We start from the raw sequence: 27,157 nt of genomic DNA, 5'->3' as shown, positions 1-27,157 counted from the left end.
TTTTTTAAAAACAGTCTAATCCTCCATTCATTTCATTTTACTCTATTTTTTGAATCATTTCCCTCAAAATCTGAGATGAAAGGTTGTGTGAGTGGGTTGGAATTGTTTCTATAACTGCAGCAACACAAAGGCTGCTGGTAAAGGCTGTGAGCGTCACCATAGAAACCCAAAATCCCTTATAAAGTGCAAGCTAAAAATGAGATTAACCACACATAATTTCCCAAAATGAGTTCAATTTTGCCCTGTTTTCATCGTACTGGATGAAATAAGCTATTTTATTTGCAATGGCCTATGCTCTTTATTATTTCTAAGTAAAAAATGCTGGATTTGGGAAAAAAAAGGATGTTGAACTTGCAAGTGTGAAGTAAGATTTTATTTGACATTTTTTGTCTTTATTTGATAGGGACAGTGGAGATATCAACTAGAGAGTATAATCTGGAGCAAAGAGTTCTGGCCGGAATGAAAACATATCTGGGGGCTGTAATTTTATCGCATGAGTCTTTATCACTAGACTGACAGCTGGATATTTACAATGGACTGTAGAGCATTCCATACAATCATCTTTGAGGAAACAAGGCAACCATTAGTGCTGAAACACTTGACCTTGACAGCGTAGTACAGGGGTCACCAACTATATTTGCCAGAGGGCCAGAATTTTACCGGACAGTCACTTTGGGGGCCGGACCCTCAAACAAAAATTAAATAAAAATAGAATTTTGGCATAACATTATTATTTGATGTTTATTTTTTATATTTTTTCCATTTCATTACAAAACTGAAGGCATTTTTAGCCTTTATGAGTCAGTGCTCCTATCACCTGTACCACAGTCAACCACTAGGAGTGATAGAGATATTTTGCCTCATCTCAAGTCAACTTTATTCACAGAGCACTTGAAAAAGAAACACCGCAGAAGTGACAGGAAAAGGCCTCTTAACACGGGTAAAATGGCACTCTCTAAGGCCACGAAACGAAAAGTTGATGTGGAAAACAGATCCTTTAATAATGACTGGACTGACTGCTTTAAAAGTGTGGACCACATGATATTTTCTCTTTGATCCTCACAATTTTGGAATCCAGTCGCGGACCGGATTGGACGGTTCGGCAGGCCGTATTCGGCCCGCGGGCCGCCAGTTGATGATCACTGGCGTAGTATTTTTGAACAGTGTCTAGACACCATAAAACTCAACAACATATTTTGTTTGGAGTCCATTTTCAAAAAGTTCCTAGTCTCTAATGCTTCTTTTTCAGCCAACTTGGGTGAAGTTTGAGCGAAATAAAGTGGGCCGTTTCAAAATGGTTAGAATGACCGCACTGGACTGTGAGCAGTCAACCTACAGATAACTATTATCGCTCATGTTTTTCTTCTTCTATTTCAAAACCCACGTCTGTGAAAATCTACTTTTTTGCTTTATCAACATGTCAGCGTATCTGCAGAATTAGTTTACAATTTTGATTAAGGTAGAGTGCTTTTTTAAGTGTTTGAGCAGAAATGTAAGCAAGTAGAGAGAGGTGATCCAGATTTTCTAAAAGAGTCATGAGTGTAGCGCTAAATCCAAGCCGTTTTAAGATAAACTTCTAAATATGTAACTTTGATACACGGAGAAGAGCTTTTCGATGTTTCATCAATGATCAAAGAAACACTTTAATGTAGATTATCTAGTTCTAGTCCCTCTGGAGATGACTGAAATGCAGTTTCAGCTTGCAGGTATTTAGCACATATAAAAATCAATGCTGATTTTTTTTGCAAGAAAACTGAAGTAATGTGCACTATTCTTGACAAAACTAACATCTAGAGGTTGTCAACACTCTCTGGCTGTGTAACACTTGTAGGCAGCAGGTGCTAAACGAGAACTGGAATAGCCTCAAGCTGAACCAACCAAGACCAAAACAGTTTTTAATGTTAAAGAAAGAACTAAATGTGTGAAAAATGATGTATGTATTTGCATTGTTTTGTTTTACCCAACTTAGAATCCCAATAAGGGCAATTTATCAGATGGTCTAATAGCTGCACATTTAAGTTTGTCTGCTTATGATTTAGTTTAAATATTGCCTGGTATGCAGGGAGACTGCATATTTTTATTCAAAGCCTTTATTTGCATAGGAACAGTGGTTATGTAGGACTGGGTGTCAGTGCGAGGCTTTTCTACCGCTGCTGTTTCAGAGCCTTTTTTTTTAATCCGACATCACCCACACATCAACACAAACAAGCTGGCAGGCGTACACACACCCGCAACAACACGCACACGCACATGCACACACTTCTTCCGGGAACACTTAACACAGCCCACTCACCAACTCCAAGCAGCCATTTCCCATTTTCAACAGCAAAGTGCAATAAATGTGTACCACCTATTCAGTACTTCCAGGCAAAAGCCCTTTCTTGTAATATTGAAAAACAGAGGAAAGGTGTCGACGTCAGACCCACTCAGTGGCTTTAACATCGAGCAACAACCCCTCAAGCTTACACGAGGGGTAAAATAACACCGTCGATTTCTGTGAATGGTTCAATTTTCTGAGTGAGACAACACATTCAAAGAGAGTGCCTGTGTCTGAGATTTTTTGATCATGTTCATGTTTTTTTTGTTGCTTTAACATATCAGAATGACTCAGTGGCTCAAAAATCACATTGAACAGTAGGTTTGTTTACAGACCACCATCCATTACAAACTTCATCTCATTTTTCTTTACATTTTAGGACTGAAGAAGGATTTTGGTTAGAGTCTAAAGCAGGATTAAGAGTCTAAGCGGCATGTCTTACACACCTTTCTGATGTTGGATTGGCCGGCTGTACAGAGGTGAGAGAGGCTACAAGCACTTATTTTCACTTTATAGCTCTCTATTTGTGGTATTTTTCTTGTAAGCAACCCAGTGCAATACTATTAGTGTGTCCCTGGAGAGACTGTCTGAAATTTGCATATTCCCTGTTAAAAACTGGGATTTCCCCCCCCCTCCACCTTCCTGTGTGACCATAATATTGCCTACAAAAATAGTGAAACTATTTCTGACTCATCATATTTGAAGGACACTTTAGCTTTCCCGAGGTTAGACTAACAACTTAGCCCAAATAAAATGGAAAATCCTTCAGGCAATAGTTTTTTCACTGGATATTTTACTTCACGATCAAGATGTAGATATAAGAAAGAATGACATAATGCATGCTTTGCTTAGTTATTTTGTTTGTATTGTTAAATAAGACATTATCTATTTAAGTTTAAAATTGACAAAAGTATAAAAAAATCTTAAAGTTGTCTGTAAAGATAACAAATTAAAAGAGGTAACGAGATAAAGAAGAGGTAAAGACAGACACAATTCCAACTAGAATATTCGAGCTGTATTCAACAGATGGTCTTTATGGCTAATAAATAAATAAATGCACATTAATGCCATCTCTTTCAGACAAACACTTAGCGTGGTGTTGAGAAGCTACATCGAGGGCAGTGGGTTCACGGAGAAATCGTTGACTTTTAGTCTTAGAAACAAATCTACCGACATGCACATTCACAAAACTGGAGCACTGTAAAAAAAACGACCTTGTCACATGCATAGAGCCGACTGTCAGTGATGAAAACTAGCTTTGTTTGGCTCAGCATCTCCCTGACAAAGTGATGTCTAATGACATAGCAGTCTGCCTGTCCTTGCCTCTGACAGCAGAATAAACCACATCCACAAAAACCTGCTTTGATTTACAGAAAGGTTGCATTGCATCTCTTTACCGACATCAATATCAAACGCACCAGCTCACATCCACACAGACATACGCTCTCAGTAAATTAAAAAAAAGTGTGCATTACCTGTATGACAGACCGGCTGAAGCTGAGAAAGCTCCCTCTCTGAGCTGAGACTACAACTGGAAGCCCCGAGTCAATGCACAGCACAACCAGACTGTCACGCACACACACAAACACACACACACACACACACACACAGCAGGGCTGAGAGGGCACAGAGAGAGCAGGAGTGCTGTTTGGTTTGATACCAGTGCTCCCAAAATGTGTAAAGCAAGGGGTTGCCATGGAAACAGACTGGCGGGCCAGTGACTTGGGTCCATATGTAATTCAGATGCGAGCGACATGCCACGGCTGTTTCAGCCTCTGTGTCTGCAGCCGTCATTAGATAGGAAATGATGGCCATAATGTTTTTCAAATACATGACTTAAACCTGAATAAACTTGGTAAAATGAAATTCGACTTTAATTTTTTCTAGTGCTTCACATTAAACCATGAACAACGAAGGAAGGACAATATTTATCGCTGTGAAGACTAGTTATTTTCTGTTTTAGATTTAAAAAAAAAAAAAACAATGATCAAACTAAAATAAGCCTGCTACAAAGTGAATGTCAAAAAAGAAGGAATGTCATGTAATAACACTGGCCAATGAATGCCCTCACACACATCACCATAATGTCACCCGTTTAATATCTTTCATATGTGAGCCATCTATTCATATTTTCTTTTAAAAATAATTGCTTTAAAAATAATGTAAAGCACTATGTTTTACATTTTAATTGCAACAAAAGGGCAACACAAATCAAGTCTGACTGATTGATTGATTTAATATCCTCAGATCAATTATATTTATCTCAAAATTACATGGTCTGCATGACAGAACAAAGTCGAATTATCCAGCATGTGATAAGTTAATTCTATCAAGTTGGCCATAAGATGATAGATTTTGCTCAAACAGATTAATGCTCCAGCAGAGGCACATGTACCTGTGAGAATCTGTCTATCAGTCCAACGATCCGTATTCACTGCAGCAACATCAGACATCCAGTTATGCAGATGGTGGTCATACAGTGTACATTTAATCTCCACTAGGAAAGATATAGCTTTCGTTTGAATAAATTATGGCGTATGTGAAAACAAACTGATGCACCTGAAAAGAGAGATGGAGTAAATATTGTCTCACGTGAGCACAAGGTTCAAAAATCAAGTCTCTCCTGAACTGTATCTTCTGGAGGAACAATGTTCAAAAACAATATATAATGCCCTTAAATAAAAAATAATATATAAACTCAAGCGCTTTATTTTGACATTTTCTTATTCAGAATGATTTTCGAATTACAGTTTTCCAGGCATCAAGAGCTACGCTGACATTTTTTTACATTAGCAAAGCAATTATGGTTCTGAATAAAATGCTTTGCGGTTGACTCTTATGAAGCTGACGGTCAATTTTAAAGATGCTTTTAAGAAATACACAAAAAATATTTATTTATTAATTTTACATTTTGTAGCATATTCAAATATTAATTTCAGTATTTGAGCATCACTACGCTGCCTTTTCGTACAGCAGGAAATCCATTTCTGTCATAAAAGGAGGCCAGATTTGTCTGATCACTTGTTAGAAAGTTGTCATTACCTGCATGGTGGATATATGTGCGACTGTTGCTGGTCTACTTTCACTCTGGATATCATTTCCTCTGCTCCATTCTCACAGTCACTCACTCAGAAAAGACTAATTTTACAAAATGTATGGCCCTTCTGTCATTTTGTTTTACGCATTTTATATCGAAGGGACAAGGTGCTTATAAAATATAAAAACTTCTCACTTGTTATATTTTTAGTCAGTTGACAAAGCTGAGACTTCGCATATAAATCTCACAGGGGTGAGACAGAATTCTTAAGGGAGCTGAGACAAAATGAAGTCTTCATGCTCTGACCAACTGGTGTTACTTCACTGTCAACAAAAAGTAATAAAAAAGAGCTAAAAGGGCCCCTAAAGATTAAGCAGAGTACATGGATTTCTAGAAACGTCTCACAATGTTGACAAAACAAAAGCAAGGCAAAAAAAAAAAAAAAAAGCTTTTACTTATGTAGTTTTTAATGATTTTGGTCGTAGCTCATCTGTTTATATGCACAACATGATCGAGGGAAGCACTGTCTTAACCCTGGGTGTTTTTTGTTTCTGGGCTCATTTTTCATTCTAATACAAAGTCCAGCACCTCAATGGAAACAGAATAACTATGGATTGAAGTATGTCTTTTCTAAAAGTCTTTAGTGTAATATAATAAGCTTAGAATTCTCTCAATTCTAAAAAAACAACAACAAAAAAAAGAAAGATGAAAGACGACTTTATTACAAAAAAAAACAGGAATCAATACGTACTCCATTTTTCCAAGCACCAAGGCTCTGTATACTACAGATATTTTACTACTCAAAGTTTCAGATTGCTTTAGACTTTTCTCTCATCTGCTCTGTCTAAACACAGCCTGCAGTTCAGCCCAGGTCTTTTGAAAAGTCCCTGGATTTTTGTCACGTGACAGTTGATCAATCATAGCATGTCAGTTTTACAGAGGAATGGAAAATTTGTAACTTTTTTCAGTATCTGGTTGGGGTAAAGAGTTTATTACAAATTTTTCAATGAGACGTTCAAAATAAAGTGATTTTTTGATGAAGCATGAAATTTCCCAATTTGTTTAAGTTTCTCAAAGGAACGGCACACCGAAGAAAAGGCAAGCTGAGAATCTGACAATTGTTTCTGTTTTCATAGTTTTTGGTTCTGATTTTGAAGTTTGTATTTTATTCACCTCGTGTCAGTGTTTCTAAATGTTTACTATTTTATGTAAAAATTATATCATACTATCATTTTCCATTTCTACTTATGTGTTCCGTTTCTACAGCATTTCCACCCATCTTGAAAGCAGGACCTCTGCTCAGCAGCTGTTCCTGAGGTTTTTTCAATCAATTTTGAACTATATTCTTATTCAAATTGAAGTCAAGCTTCAAAGATTAAACTGTGTCATGTTATACAGATTACAAAGCCTTCTGAGGCCAAAATATTCATGACTGTCAGTCGTAGAAGTAATACAAAATATAAACAGCTGTTAATATGTGTTGTGAAGCTTTTAATGTGTGGGAAAATGTCAGTCTAAGCGACCTATATCAGATGTTAGTTAAAGGAAGAACTCAACTCATTGTACGTGGATTGCATCCGTTTGCAAGTCTCAGGGGCAACAACTGTGAATGTGAATAATAAACATATATAAAACCCTTTGTGACTGCACAGGGAGCTCTGTGAAGTCTGATAAACAGCCTAGAGTGACTCAGCATTAGGACCAAAGCCTCTAAATTTGAAATAAGCTTACTAGACGAATGCAGCTCACTCCTTATGACTGCTTTAGACTAGCAGCTCAAGGTTACATTAGCAGATATGAGTACAACTTACCTGAACCTTCAACTGAACTGTCTAAAGTCAAACTGCATTGTGGGGAATGTAGTCGCCAGGTTTTCACAAAGAAGAGCAATGTGTGTAATTCATATATAGAAAATTGTAATGTTAAATCAGTTCCATACTCTAATAATTTTGTACCAAGCATTGATTTTATGTCCTTTAACACATCAAATTCTTGCACAAATAAGGTAAATTTACTTAATGTGTTTCAGCCATGGCCTTTGGGTTCAATATGTATGCCTCAGAGATTCAGACATTCCTAAACTTTGGATTTGTCCCTTTTTGTTTGTCTCTATATTTCACACCAGAGCTTAATTTGGGCAAATTTCCTTTCTATTGCTGCCAAGCATATACTGATTTAGGCTGATGAGATGGAGGGACTTTAACAAATAATCTTGTCCAGAATTCTTGACACGCTGCCCAGTTACTTGCGTCAGCTAAATGACACTGACATCAGTCAGTGCAATATTCCCAATATAACAGCAGGGCTTCCTTGATTTGTGCAAACCAACCACTCCCTGGAATACACTCAACATTCTTTGCATTCTTTCTCTTTCTATTAACTCACTCTTTTTCTTTCTCCCACTCTCCATCTCTTCCTCTTGACCACTTCTAGCATGGCTGACTGGCTTTTTCAACTTTGTTTCAAAGGAAAGTCAAGAGGGCAATTTCGTGCTTCAGTAGTTCTTGTTGTGTCTGAAGAGCTTTTCACAGGGAGAGAAGGCTCACCAAGTGCCAGCATCAGCCCTTCTGCCACCCATCCTGCCCCACGTATCCCCCACCCTGCCCAGCTCCACAGCAATGCTAATGTATGCTGACAAGACGCTCTGCAGACAAACACAGCTGCTGAGAAAGAGTCGTTTTTATGCAGATGATTATAAAACATGCATTGATATACGTACACTCACTGGCCACTTTATTAGGTACACTTTGCTATAAAAGGTTGGACCCCCTTTTGCCTTCAGAACTGTGGTATACTTTCAACTAGGTGTTAGAAACATTCCTCAGAGGTTTTGGTTCATATTGACATGATAGCATCATTCAGTTGCTGCACATTTGTCGACTACACATCCCCCACACCAATCTCCCATTCCATTACATCCAAAAGGTTTAATTGGATTGAGATATGGTGACTGTGGAGGCCACTGGAGTACAGCGGACTCACTGTCATGTTGTAGAAAACCAGTTTGAGATGATTTGGTGGACATGAGGCTGAAATTACAGTTGTTTTGATTTTTTGAAAGTTTACTTTGCACATTTCAACATAAATGGAAAGCTAAAACTTAAATACTTTATTTTTTCATCTAAATGAAAGAATTACTGTTTTCTTGTTGACATCACTTTCAAGCCATGACTTTGAAGTTCTTCGCCGCTCTTTGATAAATGTCAGTAATGAAACAGAGAAGCGCAAGAGGCCTTGCTAATTATGTTGACTCACTGGTAGCTTAATTTTTATTAGAGAGCAGTGCAGGGCAAGTTCAAAAACAGAGAGTGGTCTGGATATCAGAGAAAGCAAATGAAAGAAATGAATCGTGTTACATTTGTCAGACAGTTTGTCCTTATCCTATAGAATTCAGTGGACAAAAAATGGTGACATGCAAAGAGGTTTAAATACAAAAGGACAATGACAGTTTTGATTTTATGCAAGCAAAATGATCCAGAGCTGCATCTTGTTTTCGCTGACTGCTTTACGACCAGAGCCTTTAATGTTACAGTTGCATCTGAATAGAATATCCAAATTATTTTGTGGTCAACAAAAAAAAAGTGATTTGTTCAGCTCAAGGGGTATATATGGACTCTAGGACTTTCTCAACACTGGTTTTGTCATGTAATAGTCAGTTACCTCTGATGGATGTAGTGTGATGCAAGTTCAATACAGCCAGGCTTTCTTTGCATTAGCTGTCTTGACAACACCTTAAACCCCAATCGGTCATGATGGGTGTCACAACGATAGTAAGCAACTATCTTTGTTAACTCAGGTTTTCTTCATAAGGCTCTGTGCATGCTTCCATGAAAAGTGGAAATCATGTGCCACCTATTTCAGTCAGGATCAACAGATTGATATCCTCAAGAGCTATGGTGAAATTTTTATAAAAGGTAACATTGTTACTGCAAATGATTCAAGAGAGATTTTGAAAGAAGTGCATTTAGGTCTGTCACTGTCCCATACTGAAGTAGGGACATTACCCATGCCATTTTGAGTAAGAATATCTCAGTAACTACAAATATAACCCTGCTGCTTTTTTGTACAGTGATAGAAGACAGATGGAACTGTCTTGTAGAAAAATTTGGGGTCTCTGGTACCTGTCCCACACTGAGATTTTTGCCACCAAAAATAGCCAATTAAAAATCTCGTCCAACTTTGGGAGCTCATATTTTCCAAACTGAGGTACCTAGAAAGCTCCAGTTTGCTAAGTTATCACACAAGTTTGTGTAGAATGGAACCCAGGGGTGTTGGAACACTTCTGTGCAGTATTTCTAGTACTTTTAAGGTCCCAAACCCCACTCGTGAATAGGTATCTCTTAATGTTTAGCATTTTTAGCAAGCCCCCATGGCCTGCAGAGTGTAAGGAAACACCTGAGGATGTTTGTGGGGCACTAGCTACATGCATAGGCCTTGTTTACCAACTCACAGCTCTCTGGTATGTCTAGAGGCTTAGAAATAACCACTTAAAGATGCATAAAACGCTGGTGAGGCTTTTTATAGCCCAAATTCTGAAAATTTCAGACCCCCACAACTCAGAAACTATTTGAGCTACAGGTCTACAATTTTGCATAGAAAGTACTTTTGTGACTATCTAATGGCATGCAAATTTAGGACTAATTTGAAAATGGTGCGGCAACACCCCCAAGTAATATCTGGTCATTTCACCTGGAATGACCCAGTATACGTACAAGTTAAGTCTTTGGCCAAGTCAAAGCAAAAAAAAAAAAAAAGTTATTAATTAAATACTCACTGTGATAAATACTAATAGACTAATCAGTTTTCTAATCTGTATTTAATTAGCTTCAGCACCAGGAGTGTAAAACAGACTTGAGACCACACCAAGACCAAGCAAAACAACATATTTATGCATTTTTCTGCTTTGCCATTTGAATGAATGCAGGTTCCTGTGGCAGCAAGATGCACACAGTTAGCCTGCTTTAACTGCACAGCTTCACTGAGTGGGATTGCTTTGGCAGGTTTGCAGATATAACCCATTCCTTAAGATGACAGTCTCCGCTGCTTATAAAGAACAAGGTCAGGTAAAGAAATGGGTAAACCGTAGCACTTCTAACAGCCAATTTAAAGCCCAGGCTCTTAACATATCCATGGTGATGTAGCCAGGTTCAAGGAGGGCAAACCTTATGACACTGAGAAGTGTGGCTTTAGCTGACCCATTTACATCACTTCAGCAACCCTCTGGTCAGTTATAGTTATATTAGTAGAATATAGAACTATTAAAAGTGCATTTTAATATAATAAGTAATCTTTGAATGATGCCTGTTCCAGATTTGAGTGTTGAATCAGGTGTCATTATATGATTAAAATGCAGTGGTGATAATCATGAATGATCAAAGTAAAATGTTCCTAGAAGCAGATGTGATCATCTCACAATCATCTGCACTAATGATACGTTCTTTCAAAATTTGATTTTAAGACTGAAACTAAAGAAAGGCATTGAGGACATAAAAATAGTCAAATGGCAACAGGCAGCTATACACTCAAAAACACTGTTATCAGCCTTAAAAACTACTATCAGTTAAGCCCCAATAATGGGGAGATGGGAGGTTAATTGGTCTCTTGTCACTGCATTTGGAATGGCCTTGTCTGTGGCAAGCTCGAGCCGAAAAGAACAAAATCCCCGGCAAAGTAAATTGTAGGGGATCTGTTGCCATGGTTACACTATTGGTACATTATTGGCCTTGTCTCTAGGGTGTGAAGGAGAGTGGAGGGTAGAGAGACAGATTTTATGTGTTAATTATAGCATTGTTAATAACAGTATGTGATTCTAGTGAAGATTCAGAGAAGTGCAAACTCACATACAAAAGGAGACAGGACACGCACATACACACCCACGCACGCATTGCATACACAACATTATGCAGCATAATAACTCAAAAACACGCCTAAAACCACACAAACATCTACATGTGCACACATCACAAGAAAAGTTCACATATGCAAGCACACACATAATAATTGTGGTATGAAGGGATAACACGCACAAATATTCATGAGCATGCACATCCACGCAAACTTAAATTACACACAACTGAGTACTAAATCAAAAACAAATATACTCGGGAATGAAGACTCGTCTGCTAAAAAAAAAAACTGCTGATGTGTTTTGCCACAAGTGTCACCAGCTCCTTCTACACAAACACATATTTTTTGACAAACTCTGCCATCTGTGTCATCACTGTGTCACCGTCTCTGGACACAAAATTAATAACAAAAAGGAATTTAATGACCAGAAAGGAATTCTGCTGGCTAAACTGTTACTCGTGCATATATTTGCACCTTGGCTGTCAAAACCAGGCCCTGGCCAGCAAGCATCTCAACACTGCTTGTAATGTAAAGGCTTCTGAATCAAACATTTATTAAATGCTGCACTGTCACAGACCTCACTTACTCTGCACGTGCTTGCATTCTTTAAAACTGACAGAAAACCTTGTTAGTGTTTATAAATTGTCATCACTCTGACTATCCACTTTACTTTCATCCACACACTTACAGTGATGCCATGCAGACACACTTGCCAAAGTTAGGCTAGTCACAACACAATAGCTGTTTTTGATGATGTAATGTAATATTGAAATATATGTGCTTTATCTTTTTGTTATGATGCAGATTTCAATACATTTATACATGGTGCTACAATTGTAACTTAATTTGAGAAATATTTCAGGAAAATTATTACCTGTGAAAAGATTTTAGAAATCTATTTTAGAGTGGACTGTAGGAGTACACTGGAAATGTAAAAATGCGTTACAGTATAAAGTCAGAATGTTGTCTTTCATCTTTGCTACGGACCTTTCTTGCATTTTGTTTCGTCTCTACTGACAACTAACAAACACAGTAAATCCCCACTGAAACTGACTTCGAAAGTAAATACCATGATACGCTTTGTCAAATTAATTTTTTGACATCCTAAGGAATCCCATCTCTCAACTATTCAAGTTAGTTTATATTAAATCTCTTTTGACCTGCACAACCATCCCTTACTATACTTGTGCGAACTTGCACTTTTCTCCAGCAATTACAGTGAAATAACATCCTGATATTTTGGTGCTCTATCTATCTACTAATGCCTCTGATGGCAAGTAAACGAGAAGGACATATTACCTGCAGTTATAGCGTGAGCTCCAGTTAGCTCCCCATTGAAGCCGTTCTCCCTGGCCGAGTAGGGGGCTGTGGCCATGTGAGCCCCGCCAGGCTGGCAGCTCCTGTAGGCTGAGGAAGAGTAGCCATTGGCTCCGTGGGGGCCACCGGGCTCCTGCCCCCCTGATGGGTCCCACTGGGGGGCCCCGTCTTCTGGCTGTCGACTGTCTGCCATGCTAGCAGCAGGGGAGGTTGGGCAAGGGATGGGGTCACTCCTTCTGGGTGAAAGACAGAAAGAGACAGAGGAGAGAGAAGTGAAGGCGAGGCATGGTGAAAACTCAGCATGTCTGTGTTATTAACTGCAATGTTAGCAATGTTACATAAAGGAGAATGAACAGTGTGCAGACCAGAGGAGGCTCTAGGACACACTGCATCAGTCACATTCACAAATCTCTTTTTGTCAGTCATAATCCCTGCTGCAGCTCCACTGAGCTTCACTGTCAACAATTCTGAAAGTGCAGCTGTGCTTGTGTGAGTCTGCGTGTAGGTGGCTTTGTGAAATACAGTCCTTGGATGTTGGTGGGCAGATGACAACCACTGGACGAAACCCTATTGATCTGTGTGTGTTTGAGAGTGTGTGTAATGATTCATACGGCCAGTGGCTCAGGTGGAAATCATAACTGGTTGAAAATGAACAGAGCAGACCTTGGATTTTGGTGACTCATGCGGGGTGGTCGGGCTTAAAGGTGGGCTCTGCTTGATTTGACAAAATCCAATCCAACATCAGACAAACAACATCAGATAGCCACTGTGGCATATTGTTGATTGTCTAAAAATCTGACGGCGAGTATTTCATCAATAAAAATGACAAGCAGTTTTTGAAAAACTTGGACAGGACGTACAGTTTGATCTGCATAACACGCATATCCAGTGTTGACCGGCACAAACATCGTACTACTGACAGTACATACGCTAAACATGAAATCCCGTGCTGAGTGAAGATGACTGATTAGCACAGCATGAAGATTAGATCAAGGAGAAGCAAAAGGCAGAAAATATTGATCAGCCCACATAATCGCCTGAGGCAGGGAAAGGCAGTAAGATTCAATGATCTCTTGGACAGTATTGGATAAAGGGTACTGGAAGGAGATGAATGGATTTGATGTAGTGTAAGATCAATGAATAAGGTTGTGTCTGTGAAGTCCTTTACTCATGCTCGGCTTCTCCTCTGCATATAGCTATTTGGATAATACATTGATCATTATATTTTCATAATTAGTGTAAGTATTTATTAGTGTAAGTATTTATCTGTTGTTCTACTCTGTTAATGCTTATTTTGTGGTAGTTTCAGTCTTCCAAGAACAGCACCCACAGTCGAGCACAAAATAAAGGTAAGGCTTTGAAGGGGAATTGGTGATTTTTTTTGCAGGAGGGTTGTGGATGGCGGCGCTTCAAGCAGAGCAGCCTGTGTAGTTGTGCATAAGGGGGTGTGTGAAGAAGCAATTTGTCATTTAGCTCTGCAGTCCACAGAGATCCAGAGACTGAAGGGAAGTCTGCTGGAGAAAACAGGAGTCAATAACTGCAGCCTGAGACCAAGGTACCGCTACAATGAGCACTAGTCACTGCATCCACTGTGCATTCAATACTACTACTCACCGTCTACCCACCAAGAGAGTAAAACAGAATACAACAGAAAAGAGTCAAACAGTAAATGTTGGGGGAAATAAGCACAAATACTATTACAAATTAGTGTACATTTGATCTTTAGTATATTTATTGTCAAAATAAACAAAATAAACAACCAACTAATAGGTCAGGTTATGAACGGTCAGGTCTGAGCCAGTCCAATCACCCTCATGTCACGTGCTGTGATTGAGCATTTGTGAAAAGCAATTAGCAAATAAGAAGAGAAACCATGAAAGAGCAATAAATACTATATTGAACAAGGTAGAGAGTACTTAGGCTGTATTTCAGAATGGCTTTACTTAAGTGCAGCATTCATCATGTCCCCCATCTTAGCTTAGTATTAGCATCCTGGTATTTGTCATTTAGCAGAAAACACAAGGCACTGTACAACTGTGGCAAATGCAAAAGCCATGGCCATGTACATTTAATAGCATTAAATATTAATATGTGCTCACAGTATTTTTAGATTCCCAAACTTCAACCTCATTTCTTATCCTATGAGACAAATTGGATTCTCAAAAGATCACAAGCTCAAGTGAGATCTAGGCTGCAAGCTATGTGCTTATGGTCTGGCAGACCAATCAGCCAACTATGAGGACCGACTGGCAGCTACAGGTGTGTTATAGGTGTGAGTCAATGGTGAGAGATAGATGGTTCCTGCCATGTAGTTTTTGAAGGTGATAGCTATCTGTAAAAAAAATTATCATGATACCTCAAGGTCAGCAGATGACTAACATTTCGGAGATTCACCACCTGGAAATGACGAATATTTAAACAGAAGTTTGTACCAAAGAAGCTGATTGATGTTGAGATATTTCTCTGGATAAATAGTTTGACTGACCAGGTGTAGATTGGATACATAAGCTTGTCATTGGCTGTGCATTTCGTGCAGCTTTCTCCTCCCCTTCATCCCCCTTCTACATATTACTGTTTTCAGAATCCCTTTCTTTTACCTACCACACTGAAAACTTCAAGTGTTTGCCAAAGGGTTGGAATGGCAGTCATGCTAGTCTTAATTTGGTGAATTTGCTATTGGAATGAAAGTGCTTGCCTGCCTGCGTGCTAATTTTCCACAAAACAATTCCCTCATTGCTACTTTGAGGGAGCACCATTGCTGCATCCTGGGTGTAGCACTGCCTGAGATGTTTGTGAATGGCTTAAAGAAATACAAACAAGACAGAACTTTTTCTTCCTATAACAGAATGATAATTAGGTGCAGTCAGACCATTCAGCACAGTGCAGTGTCAGCACTCAAGAATGATCTGACTATCTGCTTGAAAAGTGACTTTGACTTGCTGGTGAGGCCAGAAGATCACAAAACTCTTGAAGCTTCAGGCTCTGCACACCATAAATGTCTTTCCAAAAATCTCAGCAATAAATCCAGTCATTGTAAAAGTATTTTATTCTGAACAAAAGAATTGGAACAGCGTCTTTAGAAGAACACTGTTGTGTTTTCTCAGTATTTATACATTTGATGGTATCAATTACGGAATACTTGAGTTTCACTGTTAGTACTACGTGAGTAAGTTACAAAAAAGGTTGAGAACTATTAAAAAGAATAATGTAAGGATTAAGGACAGAGAGGCAAGGTAGCAATTAGCAGACAGCAAGAAAAGAGTAGAACTGCATGTTATGGCTGTAAGTCTTTGCAGCCCAAATGGATCACATTCAGAGTCAATGGAGCCTTGCATGACTCAGGTCTGATGTGAACACCAGAGTGAATGAAACCTCTACAGAGACGCCACATCACACAACACTGCACCTCTCCGACTGCTTTACAAAACTGCTCTCTCTGTGTCTCTGTCAGTGTATCTTGAATGTTCCTTCACTGTATCTTCTATTGCTTGTTCACCTACTGTGTCCCTGTTCAAGGCTCCATTGAAGAGCACTTCCAATATTAAAAGAGCCATAAAATACAGACATGAGGCCTCTGTCCAGATGCTACGTCTACGTGCTGTCTGTCTGATGATGAAGGTGACTTTGAGCTCTGTGGCTAATTTCCAGACCCAACGAGATCATCCAGACTGGTGTACAGGCTCAGAGGGTCAGTGGTAGTTCAAGAGGATGGAAAAGGAGTTGGAAGTGTGGCCTGCTGAGCTGTGGATGACGCTTAGTGTAAGGTTGACATGTTTAAGCAGAAGAGTGTGCTGCTTGTCTGAATAAAACAGCACCCTCTTCTGGGTTAAAGTCTAAAAGGAAACAATTGGAACTGCTAGAATGCATCAGCATATTTAGTGTGAGGCTACACTTTTTCTAATCAGACTAAAAGACAAACTGAGATGCAATGTATTAGAGTGTCTCATTCATACTAAATAACACAGAGACTCTTGAAAAAGTGAGCAGTGAAAATCTAGGAGACGAGAGCAAACTTAAAATGATTAAAGCATGGAGAGAAAAGTAAAAATGATGAGTCTTATCGTGATCCATTTAGAGAGGAAATGATGGAGGGAAGTGAAGAGCTGACAACTGTAGATCACAATCTCAAATAATACATATTGTTCAGATAATGTACTGTCCAGTGAGGAGAGAGACTCTATGAGATGGTGATATGATAGAGTTAGACGTAGGGCGTCTCAGTAGACAGCAGGTCTGTTGCACTTGGCAAAAAGCCTATGGCACGTTGCCAGGGGGTTGGTTGATGCTGATAGGCAGTCTCTCTGTGCCAGGGAAGAATGGAGTAGAATAGTGAGTAGACAAGCAGAGACGGGGACTGCTGCAACTGGACATTTCGGACAGTTTTGGAACTCTTTAATGTGGAACAGTGGTGGTATACTGTCATTATTCTGTGAGTTTTGTTAGCTATCCTAAAAGAGAGCAGAATGGGTAAATACACTACAGCCATTGGTTTATTTTCAATTATTAGTTATGCCATTCAAATTTTGTTTATATTAGAAAAAATTACATTCTCTTTATTCATGTTTTAAATATTGGGCAACAGATTTTATGAGCATACACTGAAACAGATCTTTTTGTAGACAAACACAAATGTGGATATATATATATATATATATATATATATATATATACACACACTCTAGTAGTACACTGTAATATTCCTCAAAATTTTCTAAAGCATTCCAAGAGTCTACTGTAAATTGGTAAAGGTAACAAACACTTAACTAAAGCCCCAGATCTGATGCACCTGACCTGCTTTTAAAAGCATTTTCTGACTTGTACATGCAAATTAAAACACCTGAGATCCAAAGGATGAGAGGCAAAAGCAGACTCTAATGCTTATCAGACACATTAAAAATAAGTCTGGTGCACAACTGTTGTTTACATTTGGGCAGCATAAAGCAATGTGAAGCAAGTAAATATACACGTCAACACTGGCATGACATGATGCTAAAAGCCTGTAATCAACTACACATCAATCTCTTTAGGGTTCTTTTTGAAAACCTATGCAAGAGAGAAGAAACACTACAGAGAAAATAAACTAATATATAGAGACACAGACAGTTTATCTGGTCTGGTAGCATCTTGCAACCATGACATCCTCATTATAGGGCTGCCATTAACAATTATTGTTCTATCAAATATGTCTACTGTGCTGACAAACAGAAGGGAAAAGTCAGAATAAAGTTCCACTCAGCTACTGCCTACAAGGAAATGCTTTACTAAGAAACGTGTAAAAACTATTTTCTTAACAACTACGGTTATCGGTCTCTCTTTACACTAACAACAATAAACATATGTATGTCACTACAAGGTCATTTTAAACAGCATTATTTCAAAAGAAAAAGAATCCCCAGGCAACAAAAACAGTGTATGTATTAGTTGATGAGGAGGCTGACTTCGCTGTATGATATATTAGTTATAGTTAATTCATAGTGGTTGTTAAGCAACATGTGCATATGTACAATAGAAGTATGATCTGCAATTGTTGCTTCACATTTAGATCTGCTTCAGTGCGTACATTATAACATCAAACTGAGATGTATTACATCTACCGTTTAGCCCAACATTGCTACTCGTCGTAACAGTGTTTATGACGGTGACATCTGAATCCCCTCTGCTCCTGTCACTTGCCTCACACTGGCAAATTGATCACTTTGCAGGAATGAATCAGTGATGAGTTGCATTTCCCAACACACTGCAAATGTCAGGTTGTGAAAATAATCCCGTAAATATGCTGCATTTTTAAGTCTTATGTAAAGTTTGAGTGCAGCATTACTAGAAAATAGTCCAGTGTTTTTTTTTTTTTTTGTGTGTGTGTGTGTGTGTGTGTGTGTGTGTGTGTGTGTGTGTGTGTGTGTGTGTGTGTGTGTGTGTGTGTGTGTGTGTGTGTGTGTGTGTGTGTGTGTGTGTGTCGGAAAACTTGAAAAGCTTTCTACAGCTGCTGTGGGGGGCAATTTTCCTCACTGTGTCCTCAGAATAGACCACTCAGGGTACTTTTCCTCCCCTGACTGTCTAGCTAAAACTGTGGCTCGAGAAGTAGGTTATTTAGAGGACGGTCGGACGGACTATGAAAATGTATCAGATATTAGCATTTGATATCCTCATAGCATGTACTTCTCATTTGTTTGTCTTTAAAAGCTTTCATTTTTGAAAGGAAAAGTGAAAAAGCATAATGTCTTCCAAGAACTATCCACTTCACAAGCTGCCCAGTATAACCATGGTGTTTTGTTGACATCCACTGAGCTGCAGTATTGGAGAGGCTACTAGTTCAGTCTCTTACTGATGGGCACACTGACAGTAATTGTGAAGGTAGGGAAAAGCATGACACCATCACTTTTTCCGTCTGTGTTTTCCCAGTGAGGCACAATCCATACGAAACAACAGAGCTGCAGTCAATCGACGGAAGATATACTGGCAAAGACACTATTTATAAGTAGAGTCAAACCAACTCACACACACACACACACGCACGCACGCACGCTTCAACGCTTTCTCCTCACATGCATTTCCATGACCTCAAAATAGTGCGTGGGCTGTCCAGTTGAAACATAAATAATAGTCCATTAAGACAGAAACTACAACATTTTAAATTTTGATATGGTACTTAGATGCACATGTCACTTGTCACAGAGGTTGGGAAAGTGGAATTGTGTGTTTTTTCCAGAGGCTGACAGTGTCTGTTCTTCTCCATTACTCCTACCACCTGTGCCCTTTCTAACATTTCTAAAATTCTTCTTAACCTTTGAAATATATTCGTTCACAAAATGTAACCTTAATTGACGCAACAGTGAAACAAAGACTATCAGAAGTCTGATTTGTAGAATTACTGTTGATTACTTTTTTTGAGTTTTTAGAAACATGATTTATCTGAATCTATCAATGCATCAAACCTGAATTACAGATTTTTCCTCCATAACATCTCTTCACTTTAAAATAGCTATTAGTAAATCACAGTCTAATAGTGACACTGTGCAGCAGTTAGAAGTTCATTGAAGACAAACTCGCAAGCTGTGTGAATATTCTAGTTTATTTCCAATTATTTCAAGACCATTTTCCCCCTGTCAATTCAAGCATTTATCACAATGTGTGTCCAGCTTAAAGAGATCAAGCACAACTGATAAACTGTCGACGAACACATCAGCCATAAAAAATCTTTCCAGACTTAATCACCAAGCCAATTAAGCAGTCCATTCTTCATTTCCACGGCTCCTATCTGCGTCTTCGCCTTTTGTCTAAATCCTTAGCATCCTTTCACTTAGAAATGTTCTCCCCACCTGTCATTTCTTCTTCCTCCTCACCTTCCTCCACCTCCTACCATCACTGTTCCTCCACCCACACACTCCTCCTCCTCCTACACCTTTCATCAGGCTTTATCTTTCTTTTCACTGTGCTCTCTATCGCCTCATCTCCCTCCTACGATCTGAGCACTTTTACATGCTGCCATCTCACTGTGTGTGTGTGTGTTTGTGCGCGTGTATGTGTGTGTATGTGAGTCACACAGATGCTGCATTGCAGGGCTCTCCTCTGAGGGCCATCTAGCTGCAGGAGCCAGAGAGCAGCAGAGACTGGGGATGTATGTAAGATCTGGTTCCTTTCAGTGCCTGTGTATGTGTGCTCGTATGCATGTTCAAGCTTGGATGTTGTACATGAGCGGCTGCATGCTTGGAGACGTGTGCAGGCGTGCGTTTATTTGTAAGCAAGGTCATGCACATGTGCTGAGGAATAGTTTCACATTTGGAGAAATATGCTCATTGTCTTTTTTGCTGACCCTGAAACGACTAGACTGATACTCTTCTCATGTACGTACAGTAAATATACAAAATATGCCAATATATCGAAACAAAAGTATTAAAACAAGCATCTTTTTGGGGTTATGTGCCAGACTATTATTTGGCCAGGACCAGTAACTCACTGGAGGATCAGCTGGTTGTTTGACAACTGCTCCTAGCCAAAAAGTTGTCCAGTTATGATACGAAACAGTGGACTGTCGTATGGACAGCTTAATGACATTTATTAATAAGCTTTATAGGTGTTGATAAGCAGATGCTGTTAACATTCAATGAAACAAAACTACACTAAGTTTTTTATGCTATATGATGATAGTTTGATGTTATCAGACATGTAAATTCAGTCAATCTTTTCATTTAAAAAAACTTTTGTAATTTCAAATATAAAATTAAAAATAGAGGTAAAATATAAAGTAAATACAAAATTATAGTTATTTGTTTTGCCTACTTTTGGTCTTGATGCTATCTAACTGCCTCAGCTACATATTTACCTAAAGGTAGTTGCTAGAGGTACGGACCCGTACTTTCCATTTGCCAATCAGATACGCGAGATCTGGTCACGTGACTCCCAGTAGACGCTGGAGGTACGGACCCGTAGCATCGATACTACAGGTACGGACCCTAAACCTGACCCTAACACTAACCCTAACCTTAACCTTAGCTTACCTTTCAACAGTTTGCAGTGATTAGCAGCTTCTTGACTCGCGAGACTCGCGTACGGGTCCGTATCTGTCTGGCAAATGGAAAGTGCCGTATCCGTAGCCCACAGGCTACGGGTACGGGTCCGTATCTGTAGACACTACCTTACCAAAAAAACATGATGGCAGTGTTGATCTTCTCATCTAACTCTCAGGAAAAAGATATATTTCCCAAGAGCTAAAGCTATTCCTGTTGTTGTTCCAGACGGTTTCATGTTAGAACATACTTGGCAGTCCTGCGGCTGGTTTAACTGGTGCAAGAAAATGGAGTTTTGCCTGTACAACTGTTCCAAAATAAGACATGGGGTCAAATGGTCTAACTTTTATCCACAAGTTCTTCGCTAAAAGCATCAAAAGCCCCTCTCAAATAATACATCCACTCTTTGTGGTTACTTCACATAACACATGAATTGTGGAAGAGCATATAGAATAAGTATAAATACTAACATCCTCCTGTCATTGTGCACTTTTACAGAAAATCTTCACTGAAGTCCTTTTATAAAACCTGAAAGGAAGCCCATCTGAAGTCTGCTTTAAGATGCTGTTAAATAAGACCTTATCAGGGCAGCTTTCAGTGGTGAGTTCGGGTGTAATGTAACCGCTGCTTCAAAGGCTTTACATCTTGGAAATATGCACACTTGTGATTTTTGGCATAAAAGCAAAAAACGATGTTGAACAGCATTAAAAAATGGCTCTTGGCAGCGTCAATCCAGAAATGATGTTATTAGTACTGGAGAGGCCTTTAAAAGCCTGAGAACATGCACCGATTTAAAAAAAAAGAAAGAAGAGAAAGACACTGGTTGATTCCTGACCCACTAGATGGTTTTCATCAAAAGCACAGCAGCGTGATGTACTTTCTCCGAACTTCCAGTTAATTTTCTGCACCAGTTCTTTCCATTTGTTCATGCTTAGCCTTCTCTATTGCTTTAGCTTTTTACAATATTCTAATTTAATATTTGTCGATAAAATTTATTTCGACAAGTATTACACCAAATAAAAACAAACTTGACCCATAAAAATGTTGTGTTTTATAAACCACTCTATTATGATTGAAACATTTTACATGATTAAAATACATGTCAAACGTCCTTTACATGTTGGTTTTAGGAATATTATTGAATACAATCTTGTTGCAGTGTGCTGTTGTGTTATATTGAGTCTCAGTGAGCACATTTTTACATTTTACATAAAAGTGTTCAGTCTGTATCACACAATCAAACTGAATTCTCAGGATAATGTATTGGTTGCTTATTTTTTTTAAATATTTTCATAATAATACACTATCTGTCTAGTGTATTTAATCTATTCTATCCTGTTTCCATGCAGACTTGTAGCTAGACACATCATGATTTTGCATGACAGTAATGGGCAGGGAAACCATCTACTAACCCTCATACAGACACACATAGAGAGTCACTATTAATCCACCATCCACAGCCGACCTCGCTACCTGGAACGCTGTCTTTCAAGCGCAGAAAACAAAGAGAAGCCATGAAAGCGTGACTGCCTTTCAGTGGGTCTTGGTGCTGATTGTCTCACTAAAGCAGCTCTTCTCTTCCCACTCAGTACCCACTTCCCACTCATAGCTCCTAGCAGCCTGCACTCACATGTACATCCACCCACACACCCATTTCATCTGCGGAGGTAACAAGCATTCTTTCTGTCTCTCTCTTTCTCTTTTTGTAAATGTTTCGCTTTCTCTTTCTGACAGATATTCATCACATCTCAAATGTTTATAATAGACATAGATGATTATGAACAGGCTTTCCATGATACTATAAGAGGTTTGGGCTGGTTTTTGGGCTAATTCATTCAGGTTTGGGGAGCTACTGCAGCAATTATGGCATACAGTCACGCTTTATTTCTAATTATCACATTTCCAGCAATGATTCTGACTGGCCAGAGCTGCACTCAGGTTCTTGGATGTAGTGAATTATCTCTAGGACATCTGAGCAGTGGAGTTGCATTAGTATATGAGCATAGCTGTGTTACAGGTGCACAAAAGGAGGGTCAAATTGCAAAAAGTGTCCATGTATGCTCACAGGGTTCATCATTCCATTTCAAAACAAACATGTCAAGGAGGTGAAAAATACGAGTATTTTCCACGTTTTAGCGAAAGACAAGATCCAATACAAAGCAACAGCACAAGCTGTTGTTTTCCTTTGATGATTTGTGTTGAATTTTGAGAGTGGCAAGTTATATTATTTTGTATTCACAGTTAATAGGAAGCAGCCACTAGATCTAGCAACACACATTCTACATGTATACGCGAACAGTGGTGTGTTTTACCTGTTAGCTGGTCTGGGACTTTGGATGTTGAGTCAAGCTGGATCCCAAGAATCTGTCCTCTTTTCAAAAACCACAGTGTTGACGTCAAGATTGTCAGAAGATTAATAAAAGCCAAGGGAGACAGCCTCCTAGTTGCACCTGTTAATTATGAAAAAGAAGATCAATATTTTGTTTTTTTTTACTTTTTACATAACCTTCATCTGTCTCCACCAATCTGGACTGCTGGGATTTGTTTCTCTAGGGAACACAGCTGATCAATTACAAGACATCACACAGTAAAATGTTTTTAGAATTCTTTGGCAATTTCTGGAAAAGATAAAGGGAGCAGAAAAGGAGGAAAAGAAGAGAATTAATCATAATTTGAGACTTTCGAGAAGGTATTTCACATAGATCTCCAAGTTTCAGGGACCAGTAAAAATGTGCGGTTTAATGAAACATGAAACAAACATGCAGTGCTAATGCAGTAGGTAAATCAGCTAAAAGTAACATTAACACAGCAGCCTTGCAATAACTGTCTGTTTCTAATATTTTGCCTGTTACGGCCACTAGTGTTGGTGTGCCGTCTGGTTTCTGGGGGTGATGTCCTGTTGGGCCTTTGTGTGGGAGAGAATTACATGTGTGGGTTCAGATGTGGTTGTTTCAGAGTCTCTGGAACCCCAGCTGCCAGCCATTCCAGCTGATGACACCAGAGCTGACGACCTGCACAGCAATCCGGTTCTCCTCGCCCTCCGACCTTCCTGATTGGGCCACCCTCCAGCTCCCCTCCACCTCTGACCAACCAGATGCAGCCAGCACCACACCTGCAGGCTATATACCTGCCACCATGTTATTAGTCAGTGTGGCTGGTAGTTGTGTCCAGTCCACCCTGGTGCCTCATTGTGAGTGAAAATTAGTTTTCATTTCGGTCTGTAGGTACTTGTGGTGGGTTGGTGGGTACCACAGACACTTCGGTCGGTAGATACTCGTGGTGGGTTCTGCCGACACTTTGGGTTTCTGTTGGGTGCTGCTACCTTGGTGTGGAGCCTACTGTCTCAAGTGGAGACTGAGGCTCCAGTTAGCAGCCTGCCGCCTTAGGGAAGAAGCCACTCTGTGTTTAGAGTCTTTGTGAACTGTGTAATCAGTGAGTGTGAGGCACAAGTTTTGTTTAGTTTGTTTTGTGCACACAATTGTATTAGTTTTTGTTACTTGGTGGTGGGTGTTGCTGATGTAGTTATGTTTGACTAGGGAGTTCAGTTGTTTTGTTTTGGGTTTAGATAATTTGGGAACTCTGTTGGCCTTCATTTTGTTTTATTCCGTTCTTTGATTTAGCAACACTCACCAGTCTTGTGTTTCATTGTCACTTTTATGTTCCTTTTTGCCACTAAGCAATAATCCCTTCACCTAACCAATACCATCTGGGTATTTTGTTGCGTCCAGCCAACACTTAGAGGTTGGATCGTAACATTCCCTAAATCAGCAAGAGTAGACCAAGTATTGAAACACCACTGAACCACGCAGTGTAGTGTAACCCAGCAGTAACAAAAACTACAGCCTCAAAAATATTCAGAATGTTGAATCAAGACTTTCCCAAACTAGGTTAAAAAAAACAACTGAACATTTCAAATTTTAACAGGCAAGTTTGTATTTCAGAGCTGTGTTGGCTTCATATAGACTGTACATAATAAACTGGCAAAGGAGTATAAATAGTCATAGTTACTCATCTTCCATTGTAGCAATCATTTGCATATAACCTCCTACAGTTTGATACAACCATTTGTTGTTTGTGTACTGAAGCCAGACGGATGCATGGTGGAATAATTAATGATGGTCACACACAAATGGCCAAATATCATGGAATAACACTACTGACAGTGTATCTTCAGATAGTATTCAGACCCCCTCACTTTTTGCACACTATTGTGTTGTGAATGCAGTTTTAAACGAATATTTTTATTATGTTTTTCCCTTATCGATCTACACTCAATAATCTGTCGTGCCAAAGTCAAAAAAGATGGTTTTAGACATTTTTACCAAATGTATTAAAAACTCAAAACTCCCATGTTGAGTGACAGACTGGCGACCTGTCCAGGGTGTCCCCTGCCTTCGCCCGAGTCAGCTGGGATAAGCTCCAGCCCCAGCCCCAGCCCCCCCATGTACAAATGTTTTCACTAATATTTTTACTCCCTTTGCTGTAGCTCCAAGTTGTGGTCAGTTGCATCTCATTTCCTTTACCAATCCTTGAGATGTGTCTAGAAGCTGACTAAGTCCACCTGTGGCAGATCAACTAAATTTGGCATAATGTGGAAATTACAACGGCTGTGTATCTGAAGAGCCGACAAGTCACACTAAAACTAAAACACTGAGTCCAAGGAATTCCATGTCTAATGCTTTAAATACTCCCAGGAGCAGAGTTGTCCCAATAACTGTCAAATGTAGGAAGTCTAAAACTACAAGAACTCTTCATAAAGTTGGTCCCTGGTCATCTCCCTGGTTAACTTGGTCCTTGGTCAAAGAGGTGACCAGGGACCCAACAGACCGTTGGAGAGAAGCCGCCAAAAGGACACCTATTCAGCAGCACTTCATCAATCAGGTGTTTATGACTGGTAGACAGAAGCCACGTTGAGTAGAAGACACATGTCCACCTGCTTGGAGTCCACCAAACTCCATTTGACTGATTCTGAAAGAATGAAGGAAAGCGTTCTCTGGTCTAAGGAGACAAATACTGAATTGTTTAAGCAAACTCCAAGCACTATGTCTGGCAAACACCAGGCACTTCTCAAAATGTAGCTGACATCATTCTTTCCAACTAAGCATGGTGGTGTCAGCATGATGGTACTATGACGGTGCTTCTTAGCAGTGGAGACAGGAACACTGGTCAGATGTGATGGAAGGATGAAAGCAGTCCAATACAGAGGGTCCTTAAAAACTGCTCCAGAGTGTGCTCGGATTGTGACTGGGGCTATGGTTCACTTATTAGCATGACTGTGGCCCAGATCACACAGCCTCAACACGCCAGAGTGGTTTTCAACTGTGCAAAAATTCTGGGTCTATCAGGACCCAAGAACCCCTGATACATGCTTATTATTACTCTGCCAAGGAACGGCGGAGGTATGTGACGATCGACGTACGTTTGTCTGTCAGTATGTTTGTTTGTCTGTCTGTTAGCAACATTACTCAAAAATGGACTAACGGATTTGGATGAAATTTCAGGGAAGGTCAGAAATGACAAAGGCACCAACCGATTAGATTTTGGCAGTAATGCAGCATATAGTCTGGATGCACAGATCTGTTAAACATTTCTGTATCATTGCGAGACAGCAGCATGCTGTCACTGTAGCTGTGACTACAAATGAACAGTACGTCAGCTACCTGCTGACGATCACATGATTGCGATCCTACGACAAATCGTTTGTTGCGGACTTATCAGGACTTATCTGTTAGAAATGATACACGGAACAACTGATTAAATTGCGGGGCTGTTTCCGAGTAACATCAATTCCTGCAGCCCGCTACATATTTAGGTCATGTGATTCATAATGTACACATGCATAACACACGTCAGTGCTCAGCACAAGGTCACTTTGTGGGTACATCTATATTTAATGGCCACATTCTATAGTACCATGATTCCTGCCACAAATTCTTTCAAGATTTCAGTAGTCAGAAAGGATACGACTAAGCAGCCTTGGCGAAGTACTGCATTCTCCTAGTGCTTTTCTTGTTTCATTGGTATACTGTATTTACTTTTTTAATTCCACCAACAGCATCGGTTTTTTATTGTACCATAACTTAGTCTTCTACCAGCTTGATTCGCACCTTATTTTCTTAATTGTAACATGTGAGC

General features: G+C 39.4%; 1 protein-coding gene across 1 annotated transcript in view; it reads right to left on the bottom strand.

Annotated features, from left to right (window-relative positions):
* The window catches only part of map2 (microtubule-associated protein 2), a 118,650-nt gene that overhangs the window by 33,426 nt on the left and 58,067 nt on the right, over positions 1-27,157 (bottom strand). Inside the window, 2 exon segments of the mRNA XM_051959188.1 lie at positions 12,501-12,754; positions 23,335-23,472. Of these exon segments, the coding sequence (XP_051815148.1) occupies positions 12,501-12,711 (211 nt within the window). The 5' untranslated portion in view covers positions 12,712-12,754; positions 23,335-23,472.

Source organism: Acanthochromis polyacanthus, chromosome 14, assembly GCF_021347895.1.
Source record: "Acanthochromis polyacanthus isolate Apoly-LR-REF ecotype Palm Island chromosome 14, KAUST_Apoly_ChrSc, whole genome shotgun sequence".
In the NCBI taxonomy this organism is placed as follows: Eukaryota; Metazoa; Chordata; class Actinopteri; family Pomacentridae; genus Acanthochromis; species Acanthochromis polyacanthus.
The sequence above is the reverse complement of the archived record's forward strand: the minus strand, read 5'-3'. Positions and strand labels throughout refer to the sequence as shown.